This window comes from Colias croceus, chromosome 27 (genome assembly GCF_905220415.1).
Source record: "Colias croceus chromosome 27, ilColCroc2.1".
Taxonomy (NCBI): Eukaryota; Metazoa; Arthropoda; class Insecta; order Lepidoptera; family Pieridae; genus Colias; species Colias croceus.
Genome location: NC_059563.1, coordinates 777,572 through 804,372, shown reverse-complemented (window position 1 = coordinate 804,372; position 26,801 = coordinate 777,572). Strand labels below are relative to the sequence as shown.

The 26,801-nt window shown below is 32.2% G+C and overlaps 1 protein-coding gene across 4 annotated transcripts; it reads left to right on the top strand.

The window, feature by feature from the left end:
- The first annotated feature begins 199 nt into the window (after window positions 1-199).
- LOC123703847 lies at window positions 200-25,052 on the top strand. 4 transcript variants are annotated; one of them, XM_045652008.1, is made up of 15 exons: window positions 200-391; window positions 3,987-4,125; window positions 11,034-11,117; window positions 12,470-12,484; window positions 13,265-13,418; window positions 14,278-14,471; window positions 14,943-15,140; window positions 16,194-16,346; window positions 17,216-17,426; window positions 18,065-18,240; window positions 18,928-19,180; window positions 19,354-19,505; window positions 20,389-20,548; window positions 21,770-21,873; window positions 24,820-25,052. In XM_045652008.1, the coding sequence occupies exons 2-15, from the start codon at window positions 3,995-3,997 to the stop codon at window positions 24,896-24,898; spliced, it is 2,064 nt and encodes a 687-aa protein (XP_045507964.1). In that variant the 5' UTR covers window positions 200-391; window positions 3,987-3,994; the 3' UTR covers window positions 24,899-25,052. The 4 variants fall into 4 exon arrangements, with proteins under 4 accessions (XP_045507964.1, XP_045507963.1, XP_045507965.1 ...); XM_045652007.1 differs by lacking the exon at window positions 200-391 and adding an exon at window positions 2,883-2,990; XM_045652009.1 differs by lacking the exons at window positions 200-391; window positions 11,034-11,117 and adding an exon at window positions 2,885-2,990.
- Window positions 25,053-26,801: the final 1,749 nt, after the last annotated feature.

Genomic DNA, 26,801 nt, shown 5'->3' with positions numbered 1-26,801 from the left:
GATAATAATATTATGATAAATTTATGAGAGAATACAGTGAATATTTTTTTTGTGAAATTTCTGTTTATGGTCACTACCAACTGCACCATGCAAACAGCTGTCAAATCAAACGTCAATTCGAATTTGACATCGGTGCTAGGTAGTCTATAATTTCTGCTCGCAAACTCCAACTTCCAAGTTTTCATTTTGCAAGTGTATAATCAACCGTTTAATGGTTTTCCTTGAATAATTTATTCTGCTGCAGTATAATATTTTATTTACATTGTACATGGTTGTGACCAATGTGTAACAAATTATTAAATAGCAAGAAATGTGTGTCAGTGTTTCGATTTAATAAAATTTAAGGGAATTCCCTATTGGAGAGTTTACCCTTCAAGTAGCGGTAAATAGGGTGAGTAAATGAAATAAATACGTAATTATTGGCCTTCAGGCTATATTCCTGACGTTAGTAACTACCCAGTCTTTAATTTGTTAAAGGATATAAAGTTATAAAATAAAAACCACTGCGTGTATTATTATTTATGCAACGGGAATAAAAAACGTACATTCAAATATTTTTTTTTATTCTTAGGAAATATTCTTGTTTGTATAAAGAATTTACGAATATATAAGCATGATCGCTCACTATTTTTAAATACAAAAAATATGAATCCTTCATAATTGGTAATTTTTTCTCGAATTTAACAATCGATTAAAATTTTCTCATAAATAATATAATAAATTACGTTCAAGAAGCACAAGAAAAGCCAAATTTTAATCTATTATTCCTAAATAGATCTTTTTTATTCTGCCAAGGCTATTTTATTCATGTGAAGAGAATATAGAATATTGACTTATTGTTAAAAAAAAATTAGATTAACTATAATTCATTCATTAAATAATTAATTTAAATACACCATGCTGATTACCATTTCTATACATGAAACAATTGTAATTTATTATAGCTTTATTTTTATAATAACTTTGAATAGGTAATACATAAAAAAAGAAAGAAATAAATTGTTTATTTAATGGCAAAGAGCTTCACATGAACAGGCCAAATCAACACCCAGACACAGAGCCAACATCTTTGTTCATCACACAAATTTTTGCCCCGGGCGGGAATCGAACCCACAACCTCTGGCTTGGAAGGCAGGGTCACTACCAATTAAGCCAACGGGTCAATCAAATAGTCATATAATAAAATGTAAATACACATTGAAGTGTGTAGTCTGTGAAGCATTGTGCCATTAAAAGGGAACACCACTTGGAATGTACCTGAAATGTAAAATATTGCAGTACTGATTTTCAGTACACTGGCATTTACATTACTCATTCACTAGCATATCTGCTTTCCTAAAAAAAAATTACGAATGCTCCAATCCTATTGGTCGTAGCATGATATTGTACAGCATTTAACACTTCTAAATACCTGGATTTTAATTTGAACCATTACAGCTGTCGGTGATTAGCTTATTCCTAGAAAACACCACACAAATTTTCATGTTATTATATATATATATATATATAAAACTCAAAGGTGACTGATATAGTGATCTATCAACGCACAGCCCAAACCACTGGACGTATCGGGCTGAAATTTGGCATGCAGGTAGATGTCATAACGTAGGCGTCCCCTAAGAAAGGATTTCCCGAAATTATTGCGGGAACGGGAAAAATGGGGATGCACGTACAAAGTCGTGGGCGGAAGCTAGTTATAGATAATTTTGATAATATTATTAATGAATTTTTATCAACTTAAATACAAACAGTATTTTTTAGTTATCAGTTCAGAAATTCCTTCAAAATTTCAAGGAAAGTCTTGATTAAATAATACCGAAAAATGATATCAATTCATTGTTTATAATCTTGATTTAAAAGACATAAGTGTGCTTTCAAATACAGATATAATAATCATTGATAATTTTGTATATGTGATGGATAATTAATTTTATATAATATGGCAAACGTTAAAAATATGTAATGACGATTCGAAACAGCTTCTAAAAGAAGTCTAATTGAATAAATTGTACGTACCATTATTATGTTTAGTTGGTGTCTGTAAAATTGTCTGTCCACATTAGGATATGAACCGATATGGAATGATCAAATTGTATTCAAGCCAGTCGCTATCCAACCTAGCTCTGTACTCACGTCTAGTAAATTAACAATGTAAAATCATATATATATTAAGTATAAATATATATTATTCTTTTAATTGCCTTTCATTCAACAACAACCAACAACAAGAAAGGCAAAAAAATAATTGTTTGAGTTTTGAGTTTTTTTTATAATGCAATTTTTTTCAATATGATTGGAGGTCATAACATGAATCATTCAAGTACAATAATATAAGATAAGCATTTATTATTAACATATTATATCTTTATATATAATATGTTAATAATATTTATATATCGCAATAAAAGGTAGCCTATGTCCTTTCTCGGGTATCAAAATATCTCCATACCAAGTTTCATGCAAATTGGTTCAGTAGTTTAGGTTCGTGATTGAGTGACAGACAGACAGACAGAGTTACTTTCGCATTTATAATATTAGTATGGATGTTTGTTTTTCCAAATAATAGGTAACTATTGTGTACATTTTCCATATAAAAGACATACAAATATAATCTACTAGCTTACCGCCCGCGGCTTCGCCGGCTTTTTCTAAAACCTAATAAATTATATACTAAAACCTTTCTCTTGAATCACTTTCTATTAAAAAAAAACCGCATCAAAATCCGTTGCGTAGTTTGAAAGATACATAGGGACAGAGAAAGCGACTTTGTTTTATACCATGTAGTGATACACACTTTCGCATGTTCACTGCTGAAGAGTTTGTTTGCTTGAACATGCTATTCCCAGGTATCACACAGGTCCAATTTGAAAAATTTTTTCAGTGTTCGATAGTCCATTTATCGAGGAAGGCTATAGGCTATATGTCATTACGCTAAAACCAATAGGAGCGGAGTAATATGGAGAACACTGCAGGGGACAGCCAGTATATTGGTAAAAAAAATTGTTATTTTTTGACAGAAAAGAACAACTTTTTTTTCGTCTGGCTTCTTGTTTGTAAGAACATAAAAATAATTATTGAAAATAGGTGTTATTTCTTATCAAGAACTATAGTCATAAATAGTATTCATAAAAAAGTAATTAAAACTTAATGTAGTATGTTTAGTATCCAATTATGTTTTAAATGCAATAAAAATTGTTTCTTTTATTTCTTTAGGTATTTAAATTACTTAATTTCAATGTTAATTTGCATGAATTATAAATGTTTTTCAGTGAGGGCTAATTTTTCAATGCTTGGATAAAACTTAGTCGTCGAATAATGTATAAAACTACCATTTTAAAAACGTATTATAATTGCCCGTATTCGACAGTTTATGTGACATTTTAATATCATCGTGTAATACTTTATTGGACGGATAAGTTTTATCCAAGCATTGAAAAATCGGCCCTAAGATAAATAAGTCATTTTACTTATTACTATGTACTATTTATTTGTTATTTCAAATATTTGCTTCTCTCCAGAATATGTCCTGGTTAATTATATATAAATATTTTTTTTTTGATTTGGTTACAATACTTAATTTATCAATGATAGAGATTATCAAAAACTTTCTCTTTATAGTAACCATTTATTTTCTTCCTAGCTGCTCCGCGCGGTTTCATCCCCGTGGCTCCACTCCTGTTGGTCGTAACGTGATGATATATAGCCTACCTTCCTCGATAAATGGGCTATCTAACACTGAAAGAATTTTTCAAATCGGATCAGTAGTTCCAGAGATTAGCGCGTTCAAACAAACAAACAAACTCTTCAGCTTTATAATATTAGTATAGATATAGCATAATAATGCTGCAACCAATAGGAGTAGAGCATGAGTAAAAATTGAGAACAATTGAAAAAAAAAACCTGTAAAAAAATTGTGTTGGTTGAGTAGTTTTTACACAGACCATGTTGCCTAGATTAAACAATAGTTTTTATTATCTGTATTTCAGAGTCAACAATGAAAAAAATGTGGTACAGATCGAGGAAAAACCAACTTGTTATAATAATATTACTTATATTTTCATTATTTTATTATATATCTTTAAGTAATAACTTACATCGAGAACCAAACTTGGATATAACAAGAAGGTAAGTGCCTATTTGTGGTGATTAATTTTAACACTAATATAACAAGCATGCTAGAAACACTATCATTCATTGTCATACATTTCACACTTATTCGTCGTCGTCGTCGTCGGCAGTGTCCGCACTGCGGATATTTTCCGCGCGTATTTTTATCCGCAATTCACATTGAATACAATGAGAGTATCTGCACTGGCGGAATAAAATCCGCGCGGTAAATAATTCGCTAATTAGAAGTCAAATCTCAGTGATTTGGTGCAGATTTATATTATAAAAAAAATAATTAACGAAATCGGTTTAGCCTTAGGTTTAGCCGTTCTCGCGCTTACCAAAACATTTTGCGATTAATTTTTATATTATAGAAAATGGTTTGATTGATTTTATATTTATTATTTATGTCGTTAGATTTGATGATTTGGAAAAAGACCGGCCAAGTGCAAGTTAGACTCGCATACCGAGGGCTCCAAACAAACCTATTTTATATTATAGCATCGTGTTCATTTAAATTTATGCTTTTACCAATTATTATTCCTTTACAAAAAAACATTGCTTTTTACCAAATTTCAAAACTTGGTAATCACGGGAAGTACCCTGTAGGTTTTGATTCCCTTGCAAATGTCGAAATTTGCAAAAAATTGCAGCATAAACGGCTGTATATATTTTGATTGCGTTGGCTTATAAGTTTATCTTTTATTAATTTAGAGAGTGATTTATCTTTTATTATTAACTGTCAATCGTTGAAATATGTCAGATAATGTATGTATGTATGTTTTATGTTTAACACTTGGTGATATGATAGCACATGGCATGTGTTTTTACTTAATGAATTTTTATTATTATCTATAGATAATTATTATATCTATATATAGACAACTATAAGTGCTGATTTACACAGGGTCGGTAGACAAGTCAGTCGCGGCGCCGAAATTTGGCGCCGCGACTGACTTTAACTGTTTACATAGACTTCAAGCCTCTGTATTGACTTCAAATCTGTTTACACAGGGTTTTTTTTTCGGGTCAGCACTGATTTGTCTCGAATTTGTAGTCAGTTACTGACCCTGTGTAAATCAGCACTTAGTTGTAATATCTTTATTTCTTAGTATTGCGTTTGATAAAACTTTAATACGATAAAATATTTTGATGAAAAATTACTTGTCATGAAATATTTTCGTATTGACCTAATAATTTTTTTGAGTGAACTATCTTTCTCGTAAGACACTTGCCTGCGAGTGAAAGTTTGTTCAGAATAGGTCCAGCCGTTTCGTAGATTATTTTCCTTTAGCTACCGTCATAAGAATTCAATAAAATTGTTATTTATACACCTGCTAACTGACTGAACACAACAATTTAAATAATTTGTTTACTCAGTCACAGTTATTCAATAACAAATATAACATGCCGTAATAAGTAAAAAAAAAGACGGGTTGCACTCCGGGAGTGCCGGCAGAAGTGAAAACTTGATTATTAACGTTCAGCATGTTGGATATTTTGGAATGGTATCCGTCTTACGCATGGAATATAAGGGCTAAAAAAAAAAACAAACATCCGTCTTACGCTTTTTCGATCAGTAGTTGTAGTCTCGACACATTAATCGACATCGATGTCGACCGAAATCGATCGGTAACTAACGATTTTCAGTATCTATAGTATGGACCTAAAAAATTTAGTGTTGTTTTTCCAAGAAATTTACCTTGATATTATGGAATATATAGTAAATTAAAATTAGTTACATAAATTTTTTGCATTATTACAAATACAATTGCATATGAAAAAATCACATGTTATGCACAAAAAAACAAATTCGATATTTTTATATCAATCGTTTAATTAATGTTCTATTTATAACATATTCATGGAATCCAAAATTCCATGTATGGCAATCTCTTTATTTACTTTTTTGACATTTGACATCAATCAATCAAAATAAATATAAATTTTGTATTTTCAAGAGGATAATTTTTAATTATATTCTTAAAAATCCTATAAATCTATTGGATAATAAATATCCTAAGAAAATATCAATCTGCGTTATGTTTTTATATAGTAAAAGCTATTAGTTTTAGTTTAGTAATATTTCGTTATTTGTGAAGTGCAATAACATTCTAATCAAAAGACTCTAAGTAAAGCTCTACAAGATAATTTTTCTCAATTCGAAGCCTTTCGAAAAATCTTTAAGACATCATAGAAACGGACGGAACTAAAACTAAGGACGGAACGGATAATTTGTTTCACTTGTATTTTTAGCTTGTCTTATAATTATACAATAATATTATGTGCATCATTGTAGGTATATTTTATTACATTTAATAAGCAAAGGATGAATATACGCAATTGATTTAGTTAAATATAAATATTTATTTTTATTAAATATAAATATTACCTAATCTATAAATTTTATATTTTACAGATGTACAAGTTACTAGAATAATTATGTTGGTGAGAGATGACGGTTTTGAGCCAAATTTTCAACTACGCTATTATAAACTGTTAAATTAAATTCTTCTAATAAATTTTTTTTCGTAATTGGATCGTTTTTTTTTATTTGTATTCATCTGTATAATTTTATTATCTTAGAAGTTCAGAAAGAAATTTATCCAATTTTTAGGCTGAATAAATGCAGACAGCAGTAAACTATTATAATATTTATTTAATACTAGTCGTCCGCCCCGGCTTCGCCCGTGGTACATTTTTCGCAATAAAAGGTAGCCTATGTCCTTTCTCGGGTATCAAAATATCTCCATACCAAATTTCATGCAAATTGGTTCAGTAGAATAGGCGTGATTAAGTAACAGACAGACAGACAGAGTTACTTTCACATTTATAATATTAGTATGGATAAGTAATATGTACATATTATAAGAGGCTTCTGAACATCTTCTTATAATATAAAAATGAATCGCAAAATGTGTTGGTAAGCGCATAACTCGAGAACGGCTGAACCGATTTCGATAATTCTTTTTTTATTATATTCCTTGAAGTACGAGGATGGTTCTTATGGAGAGAAAACGTAAACATGTACCACGGGCGAAGCCGGGGCGGACCGCTAGTTTTCAATAAAATTTTGAAACCATCTTAAAAATAAAACATTATTTGTGTATTTTATTTTAATTGCAATAACATTAAATAAGAGAAAAAATTATTGCGTTTAATCATATAGCATCGGAAGTGTGAAATATCTTTTTTATTATAAAACTAGCTTCCGCCCGCGATTCCGTCCGCGCGGAAAAATTAAGAAAAATTAAGATTTCTTTTATCTACGTATTTTTCCGGGATAAAAAGTATCCTATTTTATGCACAGGATAATAAGGTAAAAAGGATAATAATTATAACAAATTTCATCGAAATCGAACCGTTAGTTTTTATGTGATGCCTTCACATACAGACAGATAGACAGAAAGACAGACAAAAATTTTTTTTAATCACATATCTGGGTTTGGTATCGATCCAGTAACACCCCCTGCTATTTATTTTTTCAATATTTGCAATGTACAGAATTGACACTTCTACAGATTTATTATATGTATAGATTATAATAATCTATAATTTTTCCGATATTTTCAACCGTATCTACAAACCCACACAAACCGTAAGGCCCTTCTCCCATTACGATACGCACAGGCGATTCAAGTATCCTGCAATTCTCGGAGACTAGTCGCCGCGGAGTAACTCACATTATCACATACATTTGTATGTAGGCTCGCACACTACGCTATCGGTATCCTACACGTCCGCGACTAGCATCGCACGACTCACCGTGTTGGTCGCTTTTGCGTCACGTCTCCCGCGTATCTCTTCGGTAGAAAAATAAAAATTTCTAATCATCATGAGTTGTAGTTCTCGTGCGGCTACAAATCTCTACAATTTATTTTCATTTCAATATATGGATGAATCCAGTACTTCTTACTCTTATGTTGCCGTCTTCTATTTCTATAAAAAAGAAAAACTGCAAGAGCTTCGTCTTCACTGGAATCGCTGATTGCTCGACATAACGACCTAACTGTTGTTACAATAAATAAATGAATATTATTATTATTATTATATAACGTCCGCCCACAAAAACGAGGCACAATAATGATGAATTTAGTCATTTTTCAGTCGCATAATATGCGAGCATCGGGTAGCGAGCAAATATCTTACTAGTATTCTACTCGAGTATCGTACCTATTCTAGAAGTATCGTAAATCGTAATGGGAGAAGGGCTTTAGATATAAGCTTCTTGGGCTTTAGTTATCGAGATCTTGTCGAGATCAAAACGTCGGTATCATAACGATTGACAATGTCAAAGAATAATTTGTTTTGACAACATTCGAATGTGTTGCAAAGAAATGATTTTCCAAATCCATGAAATCTATATTTTATTTATTGTTCATATATTTACGGAATTGAAATAATGATGTTATTAATTTAGATAAAAATGCATTACTACAAGGCTATTATTATATAAATATTTTGACGCATAACGGAAAGTTTTGTGAAGAATAAAAATTATAAACAAATATGTATCCATTGTATGCTTCCATCAAATTGGGGAGAGGTATTAAGCGACATCATTTTCATTGCTGAAGACGGGTCTATAAATTAGTTGTCGGTAATTACCGACTAATTTGTACAGACTACCGGTACTGGCCACGTGTCCTGACGCGAGTTTAAGATTTTATACCCAACGCCGCTAAAGAAGTTTTCACTTCAAAAATATTTAACATAATAAACATTTTGTCAGTTTAAATACCCATTTACCTACACGTTAAAATATAATTCAGTTTGTGTATGTCATAGATTCTTTAACGAAACGATAATATTTAAAAACATTTTATGGTATAAGTAGGTACTAGCTTTCCGCCGGCGGCTCCGCCCGCGGTTTCAAAGAAAAACTCGTATAGTTCCCGTTCCCGTGGAATTTCCGGGATAAAACCTATCCTATATTACTCGTGGATAATGTAGATTTCGAATGGTGAAAGAATTTTTAAAATCGGTCCAGTAGTTTATGAGGCTATTCATTACAATCAAACAAACGAACAAAGTTTTCCTCTTTATAATATTAGTGTAGATTAGTGCAAAATTTCATCAAAATTCGTTCAGTAATTTATGCGTGAAAATTTCATGACTATTTCATGATGAAATAGTTACAGACTTGCGCGTTTATAAAAGCCAAAGGAGCCATGAAGGAGCAAGGTTCTGTTAATATTTGAACTAAATACGAGATATCCCTAACTAACCCATTTCGAATTACTAAAATTACTTAAATCGATTCATCCATTCGAGAGCTACACAAACGCAGATACATTTTATTTAACAATCTTTTTCGTCGACATTTAAAATTCTCTATAACTACTGCGGTGTTACTATTATGAAAATGCCCTTGAAAAATTGTTATTTTCCACAAATTACCATGTAATTTAGAATCGGTATAGCACAATGGTTATATATTATTCTTTGTTATATTTTACGTCATTACATAGCTGCATTATTGTTATGTAATACTAGCTATCTGCCCGCGGATTCGCCCGCGTTTTCAAAGAAAACCCCGCATAGTTCCCGTTACCTTGGGCTTTCCGGGTTAAAACCTATCCTTTGTGTTAATTACAAGTTACCCTCTATGTGTGTGACAAATTTCATTGTGATCGGTTCAGTAGTATATCCGTGACATAGTAACAAACATCCATACATACTTACTCACAAACTTTGGCATTTGTAATATTAGCAGGACTAAGTAAGGTACGCGACTTCGTCCGTATACGTAGATGTTACTGAAAAACCTAATTATTATAATGTCTATAAGAGCTAGCGCGCAAGTGCAACTTTTGTCTCCGCAACTATTTAGTCTCTCCCATCAACTCTATGGGCTTGTAAGAAAGTGCGCGCACGTAGCGACGCAACTTCCTATAGGTACCTAGTTGATGGGAGAGACAAAATATTATGTAATTGCGGACACAAAAGTTGCTAGCTCTAAAATATTGTACTTTAATGATTAAATAACAAATTATAATTTTGTGAGAATGGACGACGGACCTCAATTATGCAAGAACGGCTGAATAGATGTGCATAAAATTAATCTACTTACATGTATTATCGCGAGACGTGGCTTAAAGAAAATGTATTCAGTACTTTTACATAAAAAATACCTTCAAGAGGATATACATAGCGCCAGGAGAATTCTATATATGTACGAGTAACTATTAAATACTGTATTATGTATAATAAGTAAAGATAAGGATAAGAAATGGTGTTGCGACGAATTCCATTATTTATACTTTAACGACACATAGTTTTCATACTGCATTATTATTTAAATATTACCTTACGTAGACATATACATATAAAATACTAGTTTTCCGCCCGCGGCTTCGCCCGCGCAGTTAAAGAAAAACCCGCATAGTTCCCGTTTCCGTGAGATTTCCGTGATTGCGTCATTTTCCCGGGATAATAAGTAGCCTATGTTCTTTCTCGGGTATCAAAATATCTTCATACCAAATTTCATGCAAATTGGTTCAGTAGTTTAGGCGTGATTGAGTAACAGACAGACAGAGTTACTTTCGCATTTATAATATTAGTATGGATATAGAAAGCATTCAATTATTACGTCTATTTACATGCATGAAATAAAGACATGTTAAGCAATATAAGGATCAAAACCACACTCAGGTGTAATTGTTTACACACACAGACTCACACAGGTATTTTATTGCAAATAATATGATACTAGTAATAAAGAACTTAACTTCAATGCTTACAACAGAATATAATATGTTATACATACTTTGTAAAAAACCTTTATCTAGATTCTAGATGTTTCCTCTCAATATTTTTATATTTTAAACCTATAATCACAAACATACACAATTTCCCATCAACCCCTTTTAGTTTAGTTTTCTTTTGCTATTTGCATGTATATTAGTTGCTCGTTTCCATTTTAGTGATGGTATTGTGGGTGAAATTAATCATCATTCCGTTGCTAGACCGCATTGGGACCAAACTAACATACCGGCTAATCTTAACAGGTAATGGTTTTATTATGCTACTAGTGTTGCTTATAACCCCTTACTGTAAACCCCTAAAGTGTGATTTGAATCCCTATTCATAGTTATAATATATCTGGTTATAATAATTACATACAGTTATATATATCTGGACTTAATTACAAAAGCTCAATTACAAATAATCAAAAAAAGATAACAAACTTGTTTTTTAATTCTTTTTTATATTACGCTTACAACCGATTCGGATAATATAATTGGCCATTCGGTTAGTCGGTGTTTGGATATTCCATGTTCTACTGAATGTAGTACTTACATTTTTGTCATGAAAATAAATAAATACACAAAGCTATTATAAACATTAACATAATAATTTCCACTACTACTACTAACTACTACACTAACTAGTGGTGATATAAAAAACTATGTTACTTAGAGTTCCTAAGTTTAGGGGTTTCTAGTAATAAATAAGGGGGTTGTAAGTAAAGTAGATTTTTAGTTAATTTGCACATCATTCAAACGCATGTAGAATCACTGCAGGTGTATTTGAAAAATAGTAATAATTTTATGTAATATGTGTAATATAATAACGTATTAATAATTCTCAATGTATTTGTTTTTTTTTTGCTTTTAGTTGATCAAAATTTTAATTTGAATTTGAATTTGTGTATTTGACTTATATATTTAATGTATTTTAAGAGTTGTAATTTACAATGCTCTTATTTATTAAAAAAATTTAATATTTTGAAGTGAAACTTATACAGGGTTACTTGTAAAACACCAGCAACCTCGCAGGACAAGATAGCTAACATCATAAGTAACAACATTTGTTCTACGACTTTTGATAATTTGTTAGATTTTATTTCCATACAAAAATAAATATTCATTTAATTTTCCGTTTGAATATTATAAACTCTACGCGCATTCCAAAAATTACGTAAACAAGAAGCGAATGGGAGGGGAAAGGGGGCGTCGCGTCGTCCTTTCGATAATGAATAGAACATAGACTTACAAATGTTAGGAGAGTACAATAAAAGCTTAAAAAATCATTTAAAAATAATTTATTGCGTTATGCCAAAAGTCGTAGATCAAATGTTGTTACTTATGATGTTAGCTATCTTGTCCTGCGAGGTTGCCGGTGTTTTACAAATAACCCTGTATAGGCGCGTTGAGAGTCATGACAACACCGTCACGTCATGTTGTAAGGCGACGATTTTGGTATCTATGAATCTTGCCAAAGAAGTTTCACTTCTGATACGTGTGCTCGACACTCGTTTTTTTTGTTATTTTTATGAAAATAAAAGCATTGAAACTTCAACTCTAGTAATGGCATGATTAATTGTGTTATTAAAGATTTGTATTTTTTTTCTTTCCAGAAATTCTGTAATAGAGTGAGTATGCATTGATTTGCTTTCTATAGAATTTGAACGCTTTCTTTGACTATATGCTTTTGAGTTTTTTTTTGCATATGAGTAGCATTTGATGTATTGCAAATAAAACTTGTAAGGTGAGAACTATCATAATATGTTTATATTATTTTTAAAACATTTATATAATAACAACAACTTTAACTGGTATAATATACATCTTCATTTAGATAAGAATTTATTATAATAAAAACATTTAAACATGTTGATTGGTATACATCATTTAGATTTCAGTTAAGAATTTGGTAAAACATAAGCATGAAATGGGTGCACTTTAACATTCACAATTTTTTAGTATAAAGTACCAAAATTGTAATTATTCGAAAAACTTAGTATAAAAGCCATTTAATTTTATTCCTAATTCAATAAAGTCAGATTTTATTAATTTATTTATGGACAAATGGAAATAAAGTTTACATTGCATTGCATATTTTGTATTTGGGATACAAGAAAATTATAATAAATGCGATTGTACAGCAAAAAACGCAGGTTCGAATCCCACCTCATGGTCGAAATATTTATATTTTTAAAAAATTGGTATTTAGTTTCCATATGAAATCATTTTTTTTATTCAAAAACACTCTTTAACAATTTTTAAGTGACGTAAAAATTTCTACACCAGAAACGAATTTTTTTAACTACCTTATAAGACATTTTTTCAAAAATACGTCACTAAGAAGTTTCCTAAGACAAAAAAAAAGTTACCCCAAAGCCAAAAATAACAAAAAACACCCACCATTCCAGATACATAGAGAAGCGTCTCGAAGAAGCGCTACAACAGGACAAAGGCACCGGGTGTGAGATACCCCACCTCGACCCGTTCGCACAAGAGGTCACTAAGTTTGATAAGGAACTGCCAAAAGTTGTTTGTGAGGGGCAGGATTGGGTTAAATGCTATGTGAGTATGGAAAAATATGTAAAAACATCAGTAAAAGTACTAAAAAACGTAAAAAAAAATTGATAACTAGTTTAGAATCAAAAATGTAAAAAATAAACAACTAGACTCAAATGACTCAAAGTTTATCTGTTAATTTTAATTATTTTATTGTTATAAAAATTTGTATTTGTATGTTAACTGTACAAATAAATTTATTTTCTTTCTTTCTTCTTTCTTTCAAGTGTCCGAATTAAAACTCTGCCTGACTGTTTAGGGCAGTTTTTGAGTTTTCTAATTAGCGAATAGCGATACAAGGGACTTAAAACGTTATTGAGACGAAATAAGGCTTTAAGTTTAATGAATGTTTTATGCAACGCATAATTATTCTATTCATGCGTTTAGTTGTTTATTGAAAAAATTATCACGTGGTCATGGTCACGGTAATTGTCATGTTTATGGCTTTGCCTATAGATAAAGTCGCCTAAACTAATTTATACTTTGAAGAGTTTGTTTGTTTGTTTGAACGCGATAATCTCAGGAACTACTGGTCCGATTTAAAAATTCTTTTGATGTTAGAAAGCCCATTTATCGAGGAAGGCTATAGGCGATATATTATCACGCTAAGATCGACATGAACGGAGCCACGCGGGTGAAACCGCGGGGCACAGCTAGTATTATCATAAAGAGGAAAAATTTGATTTTTTGTGTGTATATTTGTTATGCGACAAAACCTACTGGACCTTTTTCAAAAATTATTTCACCAAGCGACGTCTTTATCGAGTAACAGGTTTTTTTCTCAAGTAAAGCCGGAGAATGCAGCTAGTATATTTTTAGTTTTTTTTTATCCAGTATATAATATTTTTATTTCTTTTATTCACAGCTATCACAATGCAAAGTGGTACCCGACATTTTAGAAACTACCCGCGATATAATATGCACGTACAACGATATTTTGTATGAAAGTGACAAAAAATACACCATTGGACCCCCCACGGAAGTTAAAGGGGGGGATCCATACGATCTGGTTAAAAGTGATCATGTGAAAATCAAATGTACTGGAAAACATGAGAATAGGTGAGTTTTATTGAAGTTATTTTAAAGTAGAGGTTGCTTGGATGTTGATTGTTTTAAACGATAAGATTGACAGTGTGTTTAGGTCTTTCCTTTTATGAAAAATGTTATTATGTACAGGAACAATGAATAACTAATTTCAAAATGAATAAAAATATCTGATCTTGTAGTCTTGATACAAAAGCAGATTTTTTAATTATTTTACGTCGCGTTGTAATGATTGATTTGTTTGAATAAAGAGCTATGACGTCACAACATGGCGCTAGCTCAATCCTATTATTAGTTGGATCGCATAGTACTACTAGTATATTATAAACGCAAATGTTTTTAAATGTCGAACCTCGAAATCGACAGTTATGTAGCTTATGTATCAGAATAAAGCTATAGAAATATTTGGTTAAAAGGGCATAGCTATTATAATATCTTGTATCAACTTACTTTTGCTTTTATTATGTATTATATCTTTCATTTAAGCATACTACCCTCAAAATGGATGGGCCATGGGGTGGGATTTCGTTCGATCCGTCCCAAACCCCCTCCCCCGGGACGGGAAGAAGCATATAATATTCTATTTCTTGGTTTTGATTCGACCTCAAAAAATGGCTTTATTCGACGAATGCCGAAGAGTTTTAAAGTCATCAATGAGGTTTTGGGAGCTACTGTTTTGAATGGGTGAGTGAAATATATTATATAAGTAAACTAGCTTGCTGCATGCGGCTTCGTCTGCTTTGTTTAAAACCAAATTATATTTTAAAACCTTCCTCTTGAATCACTCTATTGAGAAAACCCCATCAAAATCCGTTGCGTAGTTTTAAAGATTTAAGCATACATAGGGACAGAGATAGCGACTTTGTTTTATACTATATAGTGAAAAATAAATTATTCTTAATAATTTTCCAATTGTAGAACCATTTTCTTTAAACTTTACAATAAAAAAAAATACATCTGGATAAGGTCTATAGTTGTCCAATCGTTCATTAACATCAAATGACGATAAAGGCGTATTTTTCATATTTGTTATATCCATTGTCCGAGTTCACTCAATTTTCTTTCATCTAATATCTAAAGTTAGTGAACATACGCTCGACGCGACGTTGCCGCACCGCAAAGCAAGGGGCTGATGATTGCAAGACGAATTCATCTTGCGTAAAAATATCTACGGCGCGACAACGTCGCTCCAACCGCTCGTGGTGCGGTGCGGCAACGTAGCGTTTGTTTACTAGCTTTACTCGACCAACTATCGAGATGATAGTTGAAAAAAAAACTAACGCGACGTTGCAGTTGTTGTTTCTATGCAATTGTTTTGCAATCGTCAGTTGAAAGTGAATTGAGGTGACCTGCGTATAACGTGGACAATAGGTCTAATTTAATTGTTCCGTACAATGTAAAACTGAAAGGCAAAAGCTAAGATGTATTTATTTGGAATAAATTTTTCACTTTCCTATAAATTTGTATCGTAATATGCATTGATAGATTGTTTATACCTTTTCGGTTTTTCATCAAAACATCAATTTGTGATTCATATGTCTTATTTATTATTTACATGCTTTAAAATTTAAATTCTAACGTACCCAATTATAAAAATAGAATGCAGCTTGCACTAGGTATAGACATAAGTTGCATTTAGAAAACGTTTTACCAACTCCAAAAATCTATAAGTATTCCCCAATTGCTGCAATATTTTCCTTGCACGTTTTAAACATATTTTTATTATTTTATTTCCAGGTACAATATAGTAGGCGACGGTACCCCAGCCGCTTTATTTCCGATACTAACTGGCAAGACGGAACTGGAGTTGCCAGATGTAAGGAAGAAAATGAAAAACAACGGCACTCTGGACTCTATGCCGTTTATATTTTATAAGTTACGGGATGATGGGTAAGTAGTTTGTTAGTTTGTCCATTTGTGGCTAAAAAAGTGTGCATGTACTAGTGAACTAGTGTACAAACGTAAGAAGTGAAATCGGGGTTGGAAAAAATTTAATGTAACATTTTTTCGTTACGCGTGACATTTTTCCGTTACGCGCCATCTTTTCCTTATCCCTACCACGCGTGATTCGACGTATTTCTGTAAAGTTGCATATAGTAAATTATTTTTTGAAAAATAAGGTCATAAAGAAGTTTCACTTCTTACGTGTGTACACTAGTACAAGCACACATTTTTTAATATACATATAGTATAGTTAACTAGCTACCCCATATTATCTCTCATAAAGAAGGGTTCCTTTGTGCCTTAACAAAAACGTAAAATATAGCCGAATTGGTTCATCCATTCTCGAGTTTTATCTTAGCGCTTGGCTGTTCATTTATACTGATATTATAAAGCTGAAGAGTTTGTTTGTTTGAACGCGCTAATCTGAGGAACTACTGGTCCGATTTGAAAAATTCTTTCGGTGTTATATAGCCCATTAATTGAGGAAGGCTATAGGCTATATATCATCACGCTAAGACCAACAGGAGCGGAGCTACGCGGGTGAATCCGCGGAGCACAGCTAGTAATATATAAAAATGAAATCTTCAGCTTTATAATATAAATCTACATCTATAATATAAAAATGAATCGCAAAATGTGTTGGTAAGCGCATAACTCGAGAACAACTGAACCGATTTCGTTAATTCTTTTTTTATTACAATTCTTGAAGTACGAGGATGGTTCTTATGGAAAACGTAAAAATGTACCACGGGTGAAGCTGGGGCGGACCGCTAGTTATTTAATAAGTACATTAATTATTATCTTTATCATTTAAGCTATCGCACAGCATATTTCGAAGATATGCCCTGGATAGGCACATTCCAATACCGTTTCAATGGATTCCTTCACCAACCAGCCGATCATTATCTCCGAGCTTTCTATCTAGAGGAGTCCGGTGATGGTAAAAAGTGGTGGAAAAGAGGGGGGAGTAAGTACTGTGTGGGGGATACTCCGCAGTATAAGCTGATGATGGATATCACTGATCAGGTGAGAGAAAGACCCGAAAAACTCAAAATTTAACGAAAACTTATTATAAACTCAAACTCACTCATTAGTCATTAACTTACGACTCGACTATATGAATTTTAGGAATTGAAGATTAATGGATTTTAAACGAGATTTATTCATGATATTATTAACTCGCACTTTACAGCGAGTGTGGTCGGGGAAATGTTAAATTATAATGAATAAATCACGTTTAAAATCAGTAAAAGTCAATACAATCAATGTTATTAATCATAATTATGTTAAAATAATTTTTAGGCTTTGTTACATTTATGCACTATAAAAAATTAGACTCACAGTCGTTGGGCCGCGTAGGCGGAGTTTTGTGTTTTGTGTCTCATTTTCGTAGCCAATTTTTTGTGTCACACTGTCTAAATAAACGTTTTTTATTTCTCTTTCTTTCTAGTTATACATATTATAAATTTCCGGTCTTACTAATAAAATGTTACCCATTCGCTATGCAATGGATAAGTTATCGCAATAACCTGTCTTGTTTTTATGATTGACGTTTCATGTGAGCAAGAGCAGGACACAGCTATGGTAGAAAATCGTAGAAATTTATCTATTGTTTAACTTTTTATTAGTAAGGCCGTTCTAATATAATTTAAAACAATTTCCAGTTCTTCAAGTTACCGGACAAGAAGTTCTGTTTCACGTTCATAGCGGACATCACCCATGATGACTTCAACATGATAGCCACGGCTGATGATGAGACGGCTGCCTTCTTGGAGAGGTTCATCACCAGCGGGCTGGGTGAAGACACTGCTATCTTGGTGTTCGGTGATCATGGGCCTAGGTGATGAACGATTTATGATGAGAATTTTCAGTTTATAGCAGTTTAATGATTGGTGATGAGCAGTTCTTTAGTTACATAGTTATAAGTTTAGTTGATGATGAACAAATACTACATTACTTGATGTTTGTATTTATTTTTATTTGTCAACAAGTGATAACTGCGTTAAAAACAACCGACTTCAAACTTGCACTTGACAAAAATGCTCATTAAATAAAAACTATTGGGCCTATCCGAATAAAATTTTTATGGGACCAATTCGACACCATCCTGCATCGAACAAAAAAAGAATCACGTAAATCGGTTCAGAAACCTCGGAGTAATCGGTGTACATACATAAAAAAAAAACATACCGGCCGAATTGATAACCTCCTCCTTTTTTTTTGAAGTCGGTTAAAAAGATAAGCCATATAACAAATAAATTGACATGCCAAAAACCACACGCTAATGTGTATGTTTGTTACTCTTTTCCGCAAATACTAGTGAACCGATTACAATGAAATTTAGCACACATATAGAGTAACTGGGTAACTGGGATTAACACATAGGATAGGTTTTATCCCGGAAATCCCACAAGAACGAGAACTATGCGAGATTTTCTTGGAAAACGCGGGCGAAGCCGCGGGCAGAAAGCTAGTCCTAAAATATTTATTTTACGATTCATTAATATAGAATAATTTCAAACCACAGATACGCAAACGTCCGAGACACGTTACAAGGTAAACTAGAAGAGCGTCTCCCGCTCATGGCGATCAGACTGCCAGACGCTCTAACAAGGTCCCGACCAGACGCCAAACGCGGTCTGGTCGGGAACGCAGAAGTTCTGACAACACCGCACGATATACACGCCACTATATTGGATATAATGGGTCTGACTAGATATTGGAATCCGTACAGGATCAAAGGTGCGGAAAATACGAGGGGACTGAGTTTGTTGGAACCGGTGAGTATTATTATCTATACTTATATTATAAAGCTGAAGAGTTTGTTTGTTTGAACGCGCTAATATCGGGAACTACTGGTCCGATTTGAAAAATTCTTTCGGTGTTAGGCCCATTTATTGAGGAAGGCTATACTTTCGCATTTATAATATTATTATTGTATTATTATTTTCAGATATCCCAAAACCGTTCGTGCAGCGAAGCCGGGATAGAACCGCACTGGTGTTCCTGTTTGTCCTGGGAGAGGGTGGAAACGAGTGAACCGATATACGATAAGTGTACAAAAGCCATCGTAGATTATATCAACTCGCTCACTGAGAGTGTTAGGTGAGGAAATAATAACTGAAACATCGACATATTGATGAGAATTAATTTTGTTTTACGTGCACCTATAGATGTTTCAAAAACAAACAACAAATATGTTATAATGAATTAAAAAGTGTCTATAGAAACATAAATTAAATAAAATTGAAATAAATTCGATTGCTCTGGCGGGATCGCGGGTGGCTTAATTGGTCAGTAGCAAGGTGAAGACGCGGGTTCGAATCCCGCCTCATGATCGAAATTTTTTCTATCCCTTAAAAATGTTAATAATAAGATTTTATGTGCATAATATCACTACATAGTATAAAACAAATTCGCTTTCTCTGTCCCTATGTTCTTATATTGTCCTTTTGTATGCTTAAATCTTTAAAACTACGCAACGGATTTTCATGCGGTTTTTTTAATAGATAGAGTGATTCAAGAGGAGGGTTTTAGTATATAATGTATTAGGTTTTAGACAAAGCGGGCGAAGCCGCGGGCGGTAAGCTAGTGAATTTTCATAAAAAAAAATAATACGCCAATTGATACATTCAATAATAAGCTCTCGCTTGAACACTTCTCTCAACAAGACCATTTTATATAATCAACAATCATAATGAATCAGTATAATTTAATTTTTATTTCCCACTAGCTATGCCGCGCGGTTTCACCCGCGTGGCTCCACTCCTGTAGGTCTTAGCGTGATAATATATAGCCTATATTACTCGTGGATAATGTAGCTTTCGAATGGTGTAAGAATGTTTAAAATCGGTCCAGTAGTTTATGAGCCTATTCATTTCAATCAATCAAACAAAGTTTTCCTCTTTATAATATTAGTGTAGATATCTTCCCAGCCCAAATTAAATTAATATTTTGTTCTAAACTAGATTATAACTAATATTTTCAGATCAAAATGCATCCCTCGTACATTACAAACAACATCGTGGGTACTAAGACAGCGCCCAAATAACGGAGTGCTAACATTCGTAGCGGCGAAAGACGCGGACGGTTATGTCGGCAAGTTCGGTGCCCGGGTGAGGCCTGATAGAGAGAATTATCAGGTTAAGGTACGATTTGGTGCAAAAAATTGGTAAAAGTAACAAAAATAGATCGATCGATTGTAAATAGATATATGTATTTAATGTCTCATATTGTATTTATTTATTATGTATATTTTATATCATATAATAGCGGTCCGCCCCGGCTTCGCCCGTGGTACATGTTTACGTTTTTTCTACATAAGAACCATCCTCGTATTTCAAGGAATATAATAAAAAAACAATTATCGAAATCGGTTCAGCCGTTCTCGAGTTATGCGCTTACCAACACATTTTGCGATTCATTTTTATATATAAGATTTATGCTCTGCCCTACTCCTTTCCTTTAATTTAATTTCTCTCCGTACGTCTGGTTGTCTGGAAGAAATCCTGCATAGCGATAAGACCGCCATTTGTTTGAATGTATTCCTAGGTTAGGTTTTTTTGTAACTTTCAATAGCAAGCTATAAAGAATTAATAAATAATAAATAAATAAAAATCGAAATAAACAAGAATAACTGCGTTAAAAACAACCGACTTCAAACTTGCACTTGCAACATTTACAAATACAGACAAAAATGCTCATAAAATAAAAACTACTGGGCCTATCCGAATAAAATTTTTATGGGACCAATAAGACACCATCCCGCATCGAACAAAAAAAGAATCACGTAAATCGGTTCATAAACCTCGGAGTAATCGGTGTACATACATAAAAAAAATATACCGGCCGAATTGACAACCTCCTTTTTTTGAAGTCGTTTAAAAATGAGGGTAGATGCATTTTATAGTAACTATACACATGATCTAGTCGCAAGTATACATACGCTCCGCTCTTGTTGGTCTTAGCGTGATGATATATAGCCTATAGCCTGCCTCGATAAATGAGCTATCTAACACCGAAAGAATTTTTCTAATCGGCCCAGTAGTTCCCGAGATTAGCGCGTTCAAACAAACTCTTCAGCTTTATAATATTAATAATTAATAATATAGATCTAACACCGAAAGAATTTTTCTAATCGACCCAGTAGTTCCTGAGATTAGCGCGTTCAAACAAACTCTTCAGCTTTATAATATTAATAATTAATAATATAGATCTAACACCGAAAGAATTTTTCTAATCGGCCCAGTAGTTCCCGAGATTAGCGCGTTCAAACAAACTCTTCAGCTTTATAATATTTGTATAGATTTCTAATTATCTTCTTATTGTATTTTATCCCATAAAATTTAAATTATTTATATTATTTTCAGATTTCCGTGGGACCAGGAAAGGGTATATATGAGGCTTCTGTGACTTATATTGTTAAGGAAGATAGATTCGAAATTGATTCCAGAGACATTTCCAGGACAAATGCGTGAGTTTTTATGTTATTTTTATAATTTACTAGATTTGAGCCCGCGGCTTCGCCCTCGTTTTCAAAGGAAAATCCGCATAGTTCCCGTTCCCGTGGGATTTTCGGGATAAAACCTATATTGTGTGTTAATCCAAGTTACCCTCTATATGCTAAATTTCATTGTAATCGGTTCAGTAGAATTTGCGTGAAAGAGTAACAAACACACACACATCCTCACAAACTTTCGCATTTATAATATTAGTAGGACACTGATTTCAATTTTTTTTTTTTGCATATGCAGAGACTTAATTTATTTCGGCAAAGATTTAAAAAGCATATACTTATTTGGTTGTTCGTTTTTTTTTCATAGTTATGGATAAATTCCAAATAGATTTGATCGGTTTGGAATTATTTCCTCTATTAAAAATAACAAAAGTGATAATATTTTCATAATTTTTACCAAAATTAATATTTCTAGTTAATAATTAATCGCAACGACTTTGTAAAAACTACAAAACATACTTACACTAGAAACATTACCTTCCTTTCGGTGCAATTGATCAAAATATATCTCAACAAGTAATAACTGCGTTAAAAACAACCGACTTCAAACTTGCACTTGCAACATTTACAAATACATACAAAAATGCTCATAAAATAAAAACTTCTGGGCATATCCGAATAAAATTTTTATGGGACCAATTCGACACCATCCCGCATCGAACAAAAAAAGAATCAGGTAAATCGGTTCAGAAACCTCGGAGTAATCGGTGTACCTACATAAAAAAAACATACCGGCCGAATTCAACAAAAAAGGAGATTATCCCTCCTCCTTTTTTTAAAAAACAGGAATTCTCTTGGCGCAATCAATCAAATACCAAAAACACTTACTATAAACAATTAATTAATCCATAGGTACTAATATTATAAAATAGGAAGGTAACTCTGTCTGTCTGTTATTCAATCACGCCTTAACTACTGAACCAATTTGCATGAAATTTGGTATAGAGATATTTTGATACCCGAGAAAGGACATAGGATAGGTTTTATCCCGGAAATCCCACGGGAACGGAAACTATGCGGGTTTTTCTTTGACTGCGCGGGCGAAGCCGCGGGTGGAAAGCTAGTTATCTATTTATAAACTAATAATTATAGAAGTGGAGCAATTACTGTCTTGAAGGAGCATTTAAGGTTGTTGTAACAGTGAAACGACTTTGAGGATTTGGACGTTCTCCCCGCGCTAGCCAAGCACCCCCGCTTCATTTTTACGTGCGCAGAGCGTGATCCGCGCTATCGCAACTAATCGCTCGCGTCGCGTTCCGCAGCAGCTCGGGCATTTTTATTGCCCGACTAAAAAGAAGGGTTATGTTTTTCGCGCCTATCTTTGTATGTATCTAATATTCTTTATACTCTGATATCTTCGGAACCACTGGATGGATTTCTTTAATTAGGGTATCGTTAGGTGCGTCGTATTAGCCCAAGTTTTGTTAGATAGGTGAAAAAAAAGGAAAATGTGGGGTGCTAGACTAAAATACAAAAAAAAATCTTTTTCTGCAATATGGGTATCAAATTAAAGGTATCATAATAAGGATTCCAAAAAAGTGTATCATGCTTATATTACCTACAATAATAAAACAACATAAGTAGATTTATTTTTCTGAAATGAAATCAGTGATGATAGGTACATATTTGTGAACGAAATTTTAAGAGAAAAGCGCCTGAAAGAAATGCAACTTTATTAACATTGTAATTTTTTCAGGCGCTATTAAAAAACTTTGTTTTACTTTTTTATATTGAATTTACTATTTTAATAGTTTAAAAAGCTAAAATTCTACTTTATAGGTCGTGGAGTTGAGATTCGTAAATTTTTTTGTGGTTAGCTATTGTCCTATGGAACCAAAATCTGAAATTTCACTTTGAGGATACTTTTAGTTTTTGAGTTACGAATTTTTGAAAATCGGAAAATAAGTATAGAAAGTTACTACATCTTATTTTTGTTACGCATATTTATTGTTTTGACGTCAAAATGGCGGGACCACTTTGTTTAAAGAATATCTTGAAATCCTGTTAGAGTAGAAGTTTTTTACGAAAGTATAAAATAGTACCTACTAATTTTGCACTAAATTATAGGTACATAATTTTCAAAATGCCTGTGGAAGTCGCGCCATCTTGACGTAACGGGTATTTGGTGTAGGGCTTTGACCTACTAAGGTTATCAATGTGCACTAAAAAGCATAAAATAAAAAAGTTGTTAAAAAACCCGACTGAGAAAAAAACAAATTCAAAAAAAGATTTTTAATAGAAAACTTAGTTAGTAGCAGGCGGGCACACATTCGCAAACATAGTTAAAAGAAAACTTATGTGAAACCACGCGCACGCACAAAATTGTCGAAAGAAAAATTGTACAAAATTGCCATCCACAATCAGGCAAAATACAATTTTAGAGAATGAGCAGCACAACCTCCTCGTCCCACAGTTCGAGCTACAGTGCCGCCAGTCGCCCGCGCACGGACCCGCTCATTTCATTTCATTTAGAAAACAGTAAATAATTATTTGTAGCTCAATAAGAACTTGCCTTGTCTCGCCAAACGTACAATTTATGACAAACACCTTTTAAAATATTATTGTGAAAGAAAAATAGCAAAACTCCATACCGTTTAGACGTAGTTACGAAAATTCAAACAAGAAATGCTCCACTTTGGAATATTTTTTCGGACATTATTTTTATAGATAGAATTATTTCAAACGTTCAAATTAAAGTTTAAGGTCTAATGAGTAACATATATTTTTTTTGGACATTTATATTCACTAACCGAAGAGTAGTTAGACGAAGAAAACAGGCAATTGGCAGTAAGTAGCCCCTTAAGGAGCAATTTTTTGAGATATCAATAATAAAAAAAAAAAAAAATAAGTTTCCGCGCTAACTTCCTTCCGGTGATTGTTTTTAATAATTTTTTGCTATTCCAGGTATAACAACGAGCCGAGCTGTATTAGCGCAACGCATCCACACCTCAATATGTACTGTTACTGTAGAGATTATAGTTAGAAATTATTATATTTATTATTTGTATAGAATTTGTAATTAAAAAGAGCGTGTGTACTGAGCACACGTGTCAGGAGTGAAACTTTTTGGCGAAGATACCAAAATTATCGCCTTGACGTGACGTGACGTGACGGTATTGCCAGAAAATTTTACTCTCAAAGCGTAAGGGTCAACTCACACCAAAAGAGCGGCGAAGCGCAGTGAAGCGGAGCGCAGTTTCCGTGTCATATGAATTTCTTTCGAGTCTCTCATGCGATAATAAGTATTATAGTAATGACAATAAAGTTAAAATTTATATTATGGCACTGAAACTGCGATCCGCTTCGCCGCTCTTTTGGTGTGAGTTGACCCTAAGAAGTTTCTCTTCAAAAATATAGTTATTTAGTTATTTACTATATTAATAATATAAAAATATTGTATAAATTATAATTACATATTATTATATATAATGAGTGTAAATATCTAAACATATTTATATAATAATATGTAATATATGATATTAGTTATTTTTTATTATTTATATAATGTAAGAAATACAGTTGAATAGATATTTATTGTTTAATATTAATCATAAAAAATATAGAATCCATCATTGAGATACTACGTATGGAGGAGGCACCACGAACAAAATCTGTGCGCCATTTTTTTGCTCCAAGTTTTAAAAATTATTATCTAGTTTGGTACTTAGACTTACCGATGAAAATTATTCCTTTGCATTTTTCCGTATATTATTTGTATTATTTGTGCAATATCGTAACACACACGAAGGCATATTTGATGCGTTTCACTTTAAAACTAACAAAAAATGAGCATGCAGTTACGCCATTTGGCGTATGTTGAGCGGAACATAAGTGATGTAGGCGGTGTCGTCTCCATATGTATATCTCAATGAGAATCCATAGATAAAATATTATATTCCTTGTGTTGTGAAATCGAGAAAATAATTTTATTATTTTTGAAATAAATATAAAAATATGATTAAAATGCATTATTTAATAATTTTATCTATTTATTTATAATTTATTAAAACGTAAGAGTAATAAAAGAGAAAGTAAATATTCATTTGTAGTGTAAGAGCGAGATGCAAGATTTAGCTTTTTCGATATATTTTTTAAGTAAAAATTTTTTAATTTAGTTAATACATTTTTAAATTAATTTTTAACCCACTTGTGATTTATTCCAAAAATAATTATTAGTTTCATATTTATTTTTGTATGCATATTTATATTGTTAGTTTTAATTAATATGACAGTTTTTAGCTTTAGTGATCGAAAATCATTGTAAAAAAATTGCGTAACGAAAAATCTATCAAAATTGGAACAGCAGTTGCGTTTAAAAATGGGACATACATTTAAAATTAGTTTTATAAGTTACAAAGTATTTATTTTAAGGCAGATCTTTTTAAATCAAGTGTATTATTTTATGTTTTTTATGTGTAGTGTATTTTTTAACGGGTTTAAATCGCGATTTACTTCAAGTATATAATATTATATACCAATTACCAACGTTTGTAGATTAGATTTTTCCGTAAATAAATCGTGTTTTAAATCAGTTATTTTGTGTAAAATTGTGTTCTTTTGTGTATTTTTAAGTTTAAGAGTACGACAAGGATATTTTAATGAATTGTCAATATAATTGAAAAATATATATATATGATATATTGATTTACTGGTAAAAACTAAAAAAATAAGAACATAATATGTATAATGATACTTCAAACTGGATTGATCTTTCAAAAATGTTTATATTTTCTTGCATGTTGCACTTGTAAATCATTTCATGTTTTTTTAAATATATTCTTTATTCCTACAAACCTCAAAAAACACACCTAACTTGGCAAGTTCTTGTGAAAGGGATAAAAAACATACAGGCGTCATTCAAGGTCATATTTTCTTGTCCCAAGTTA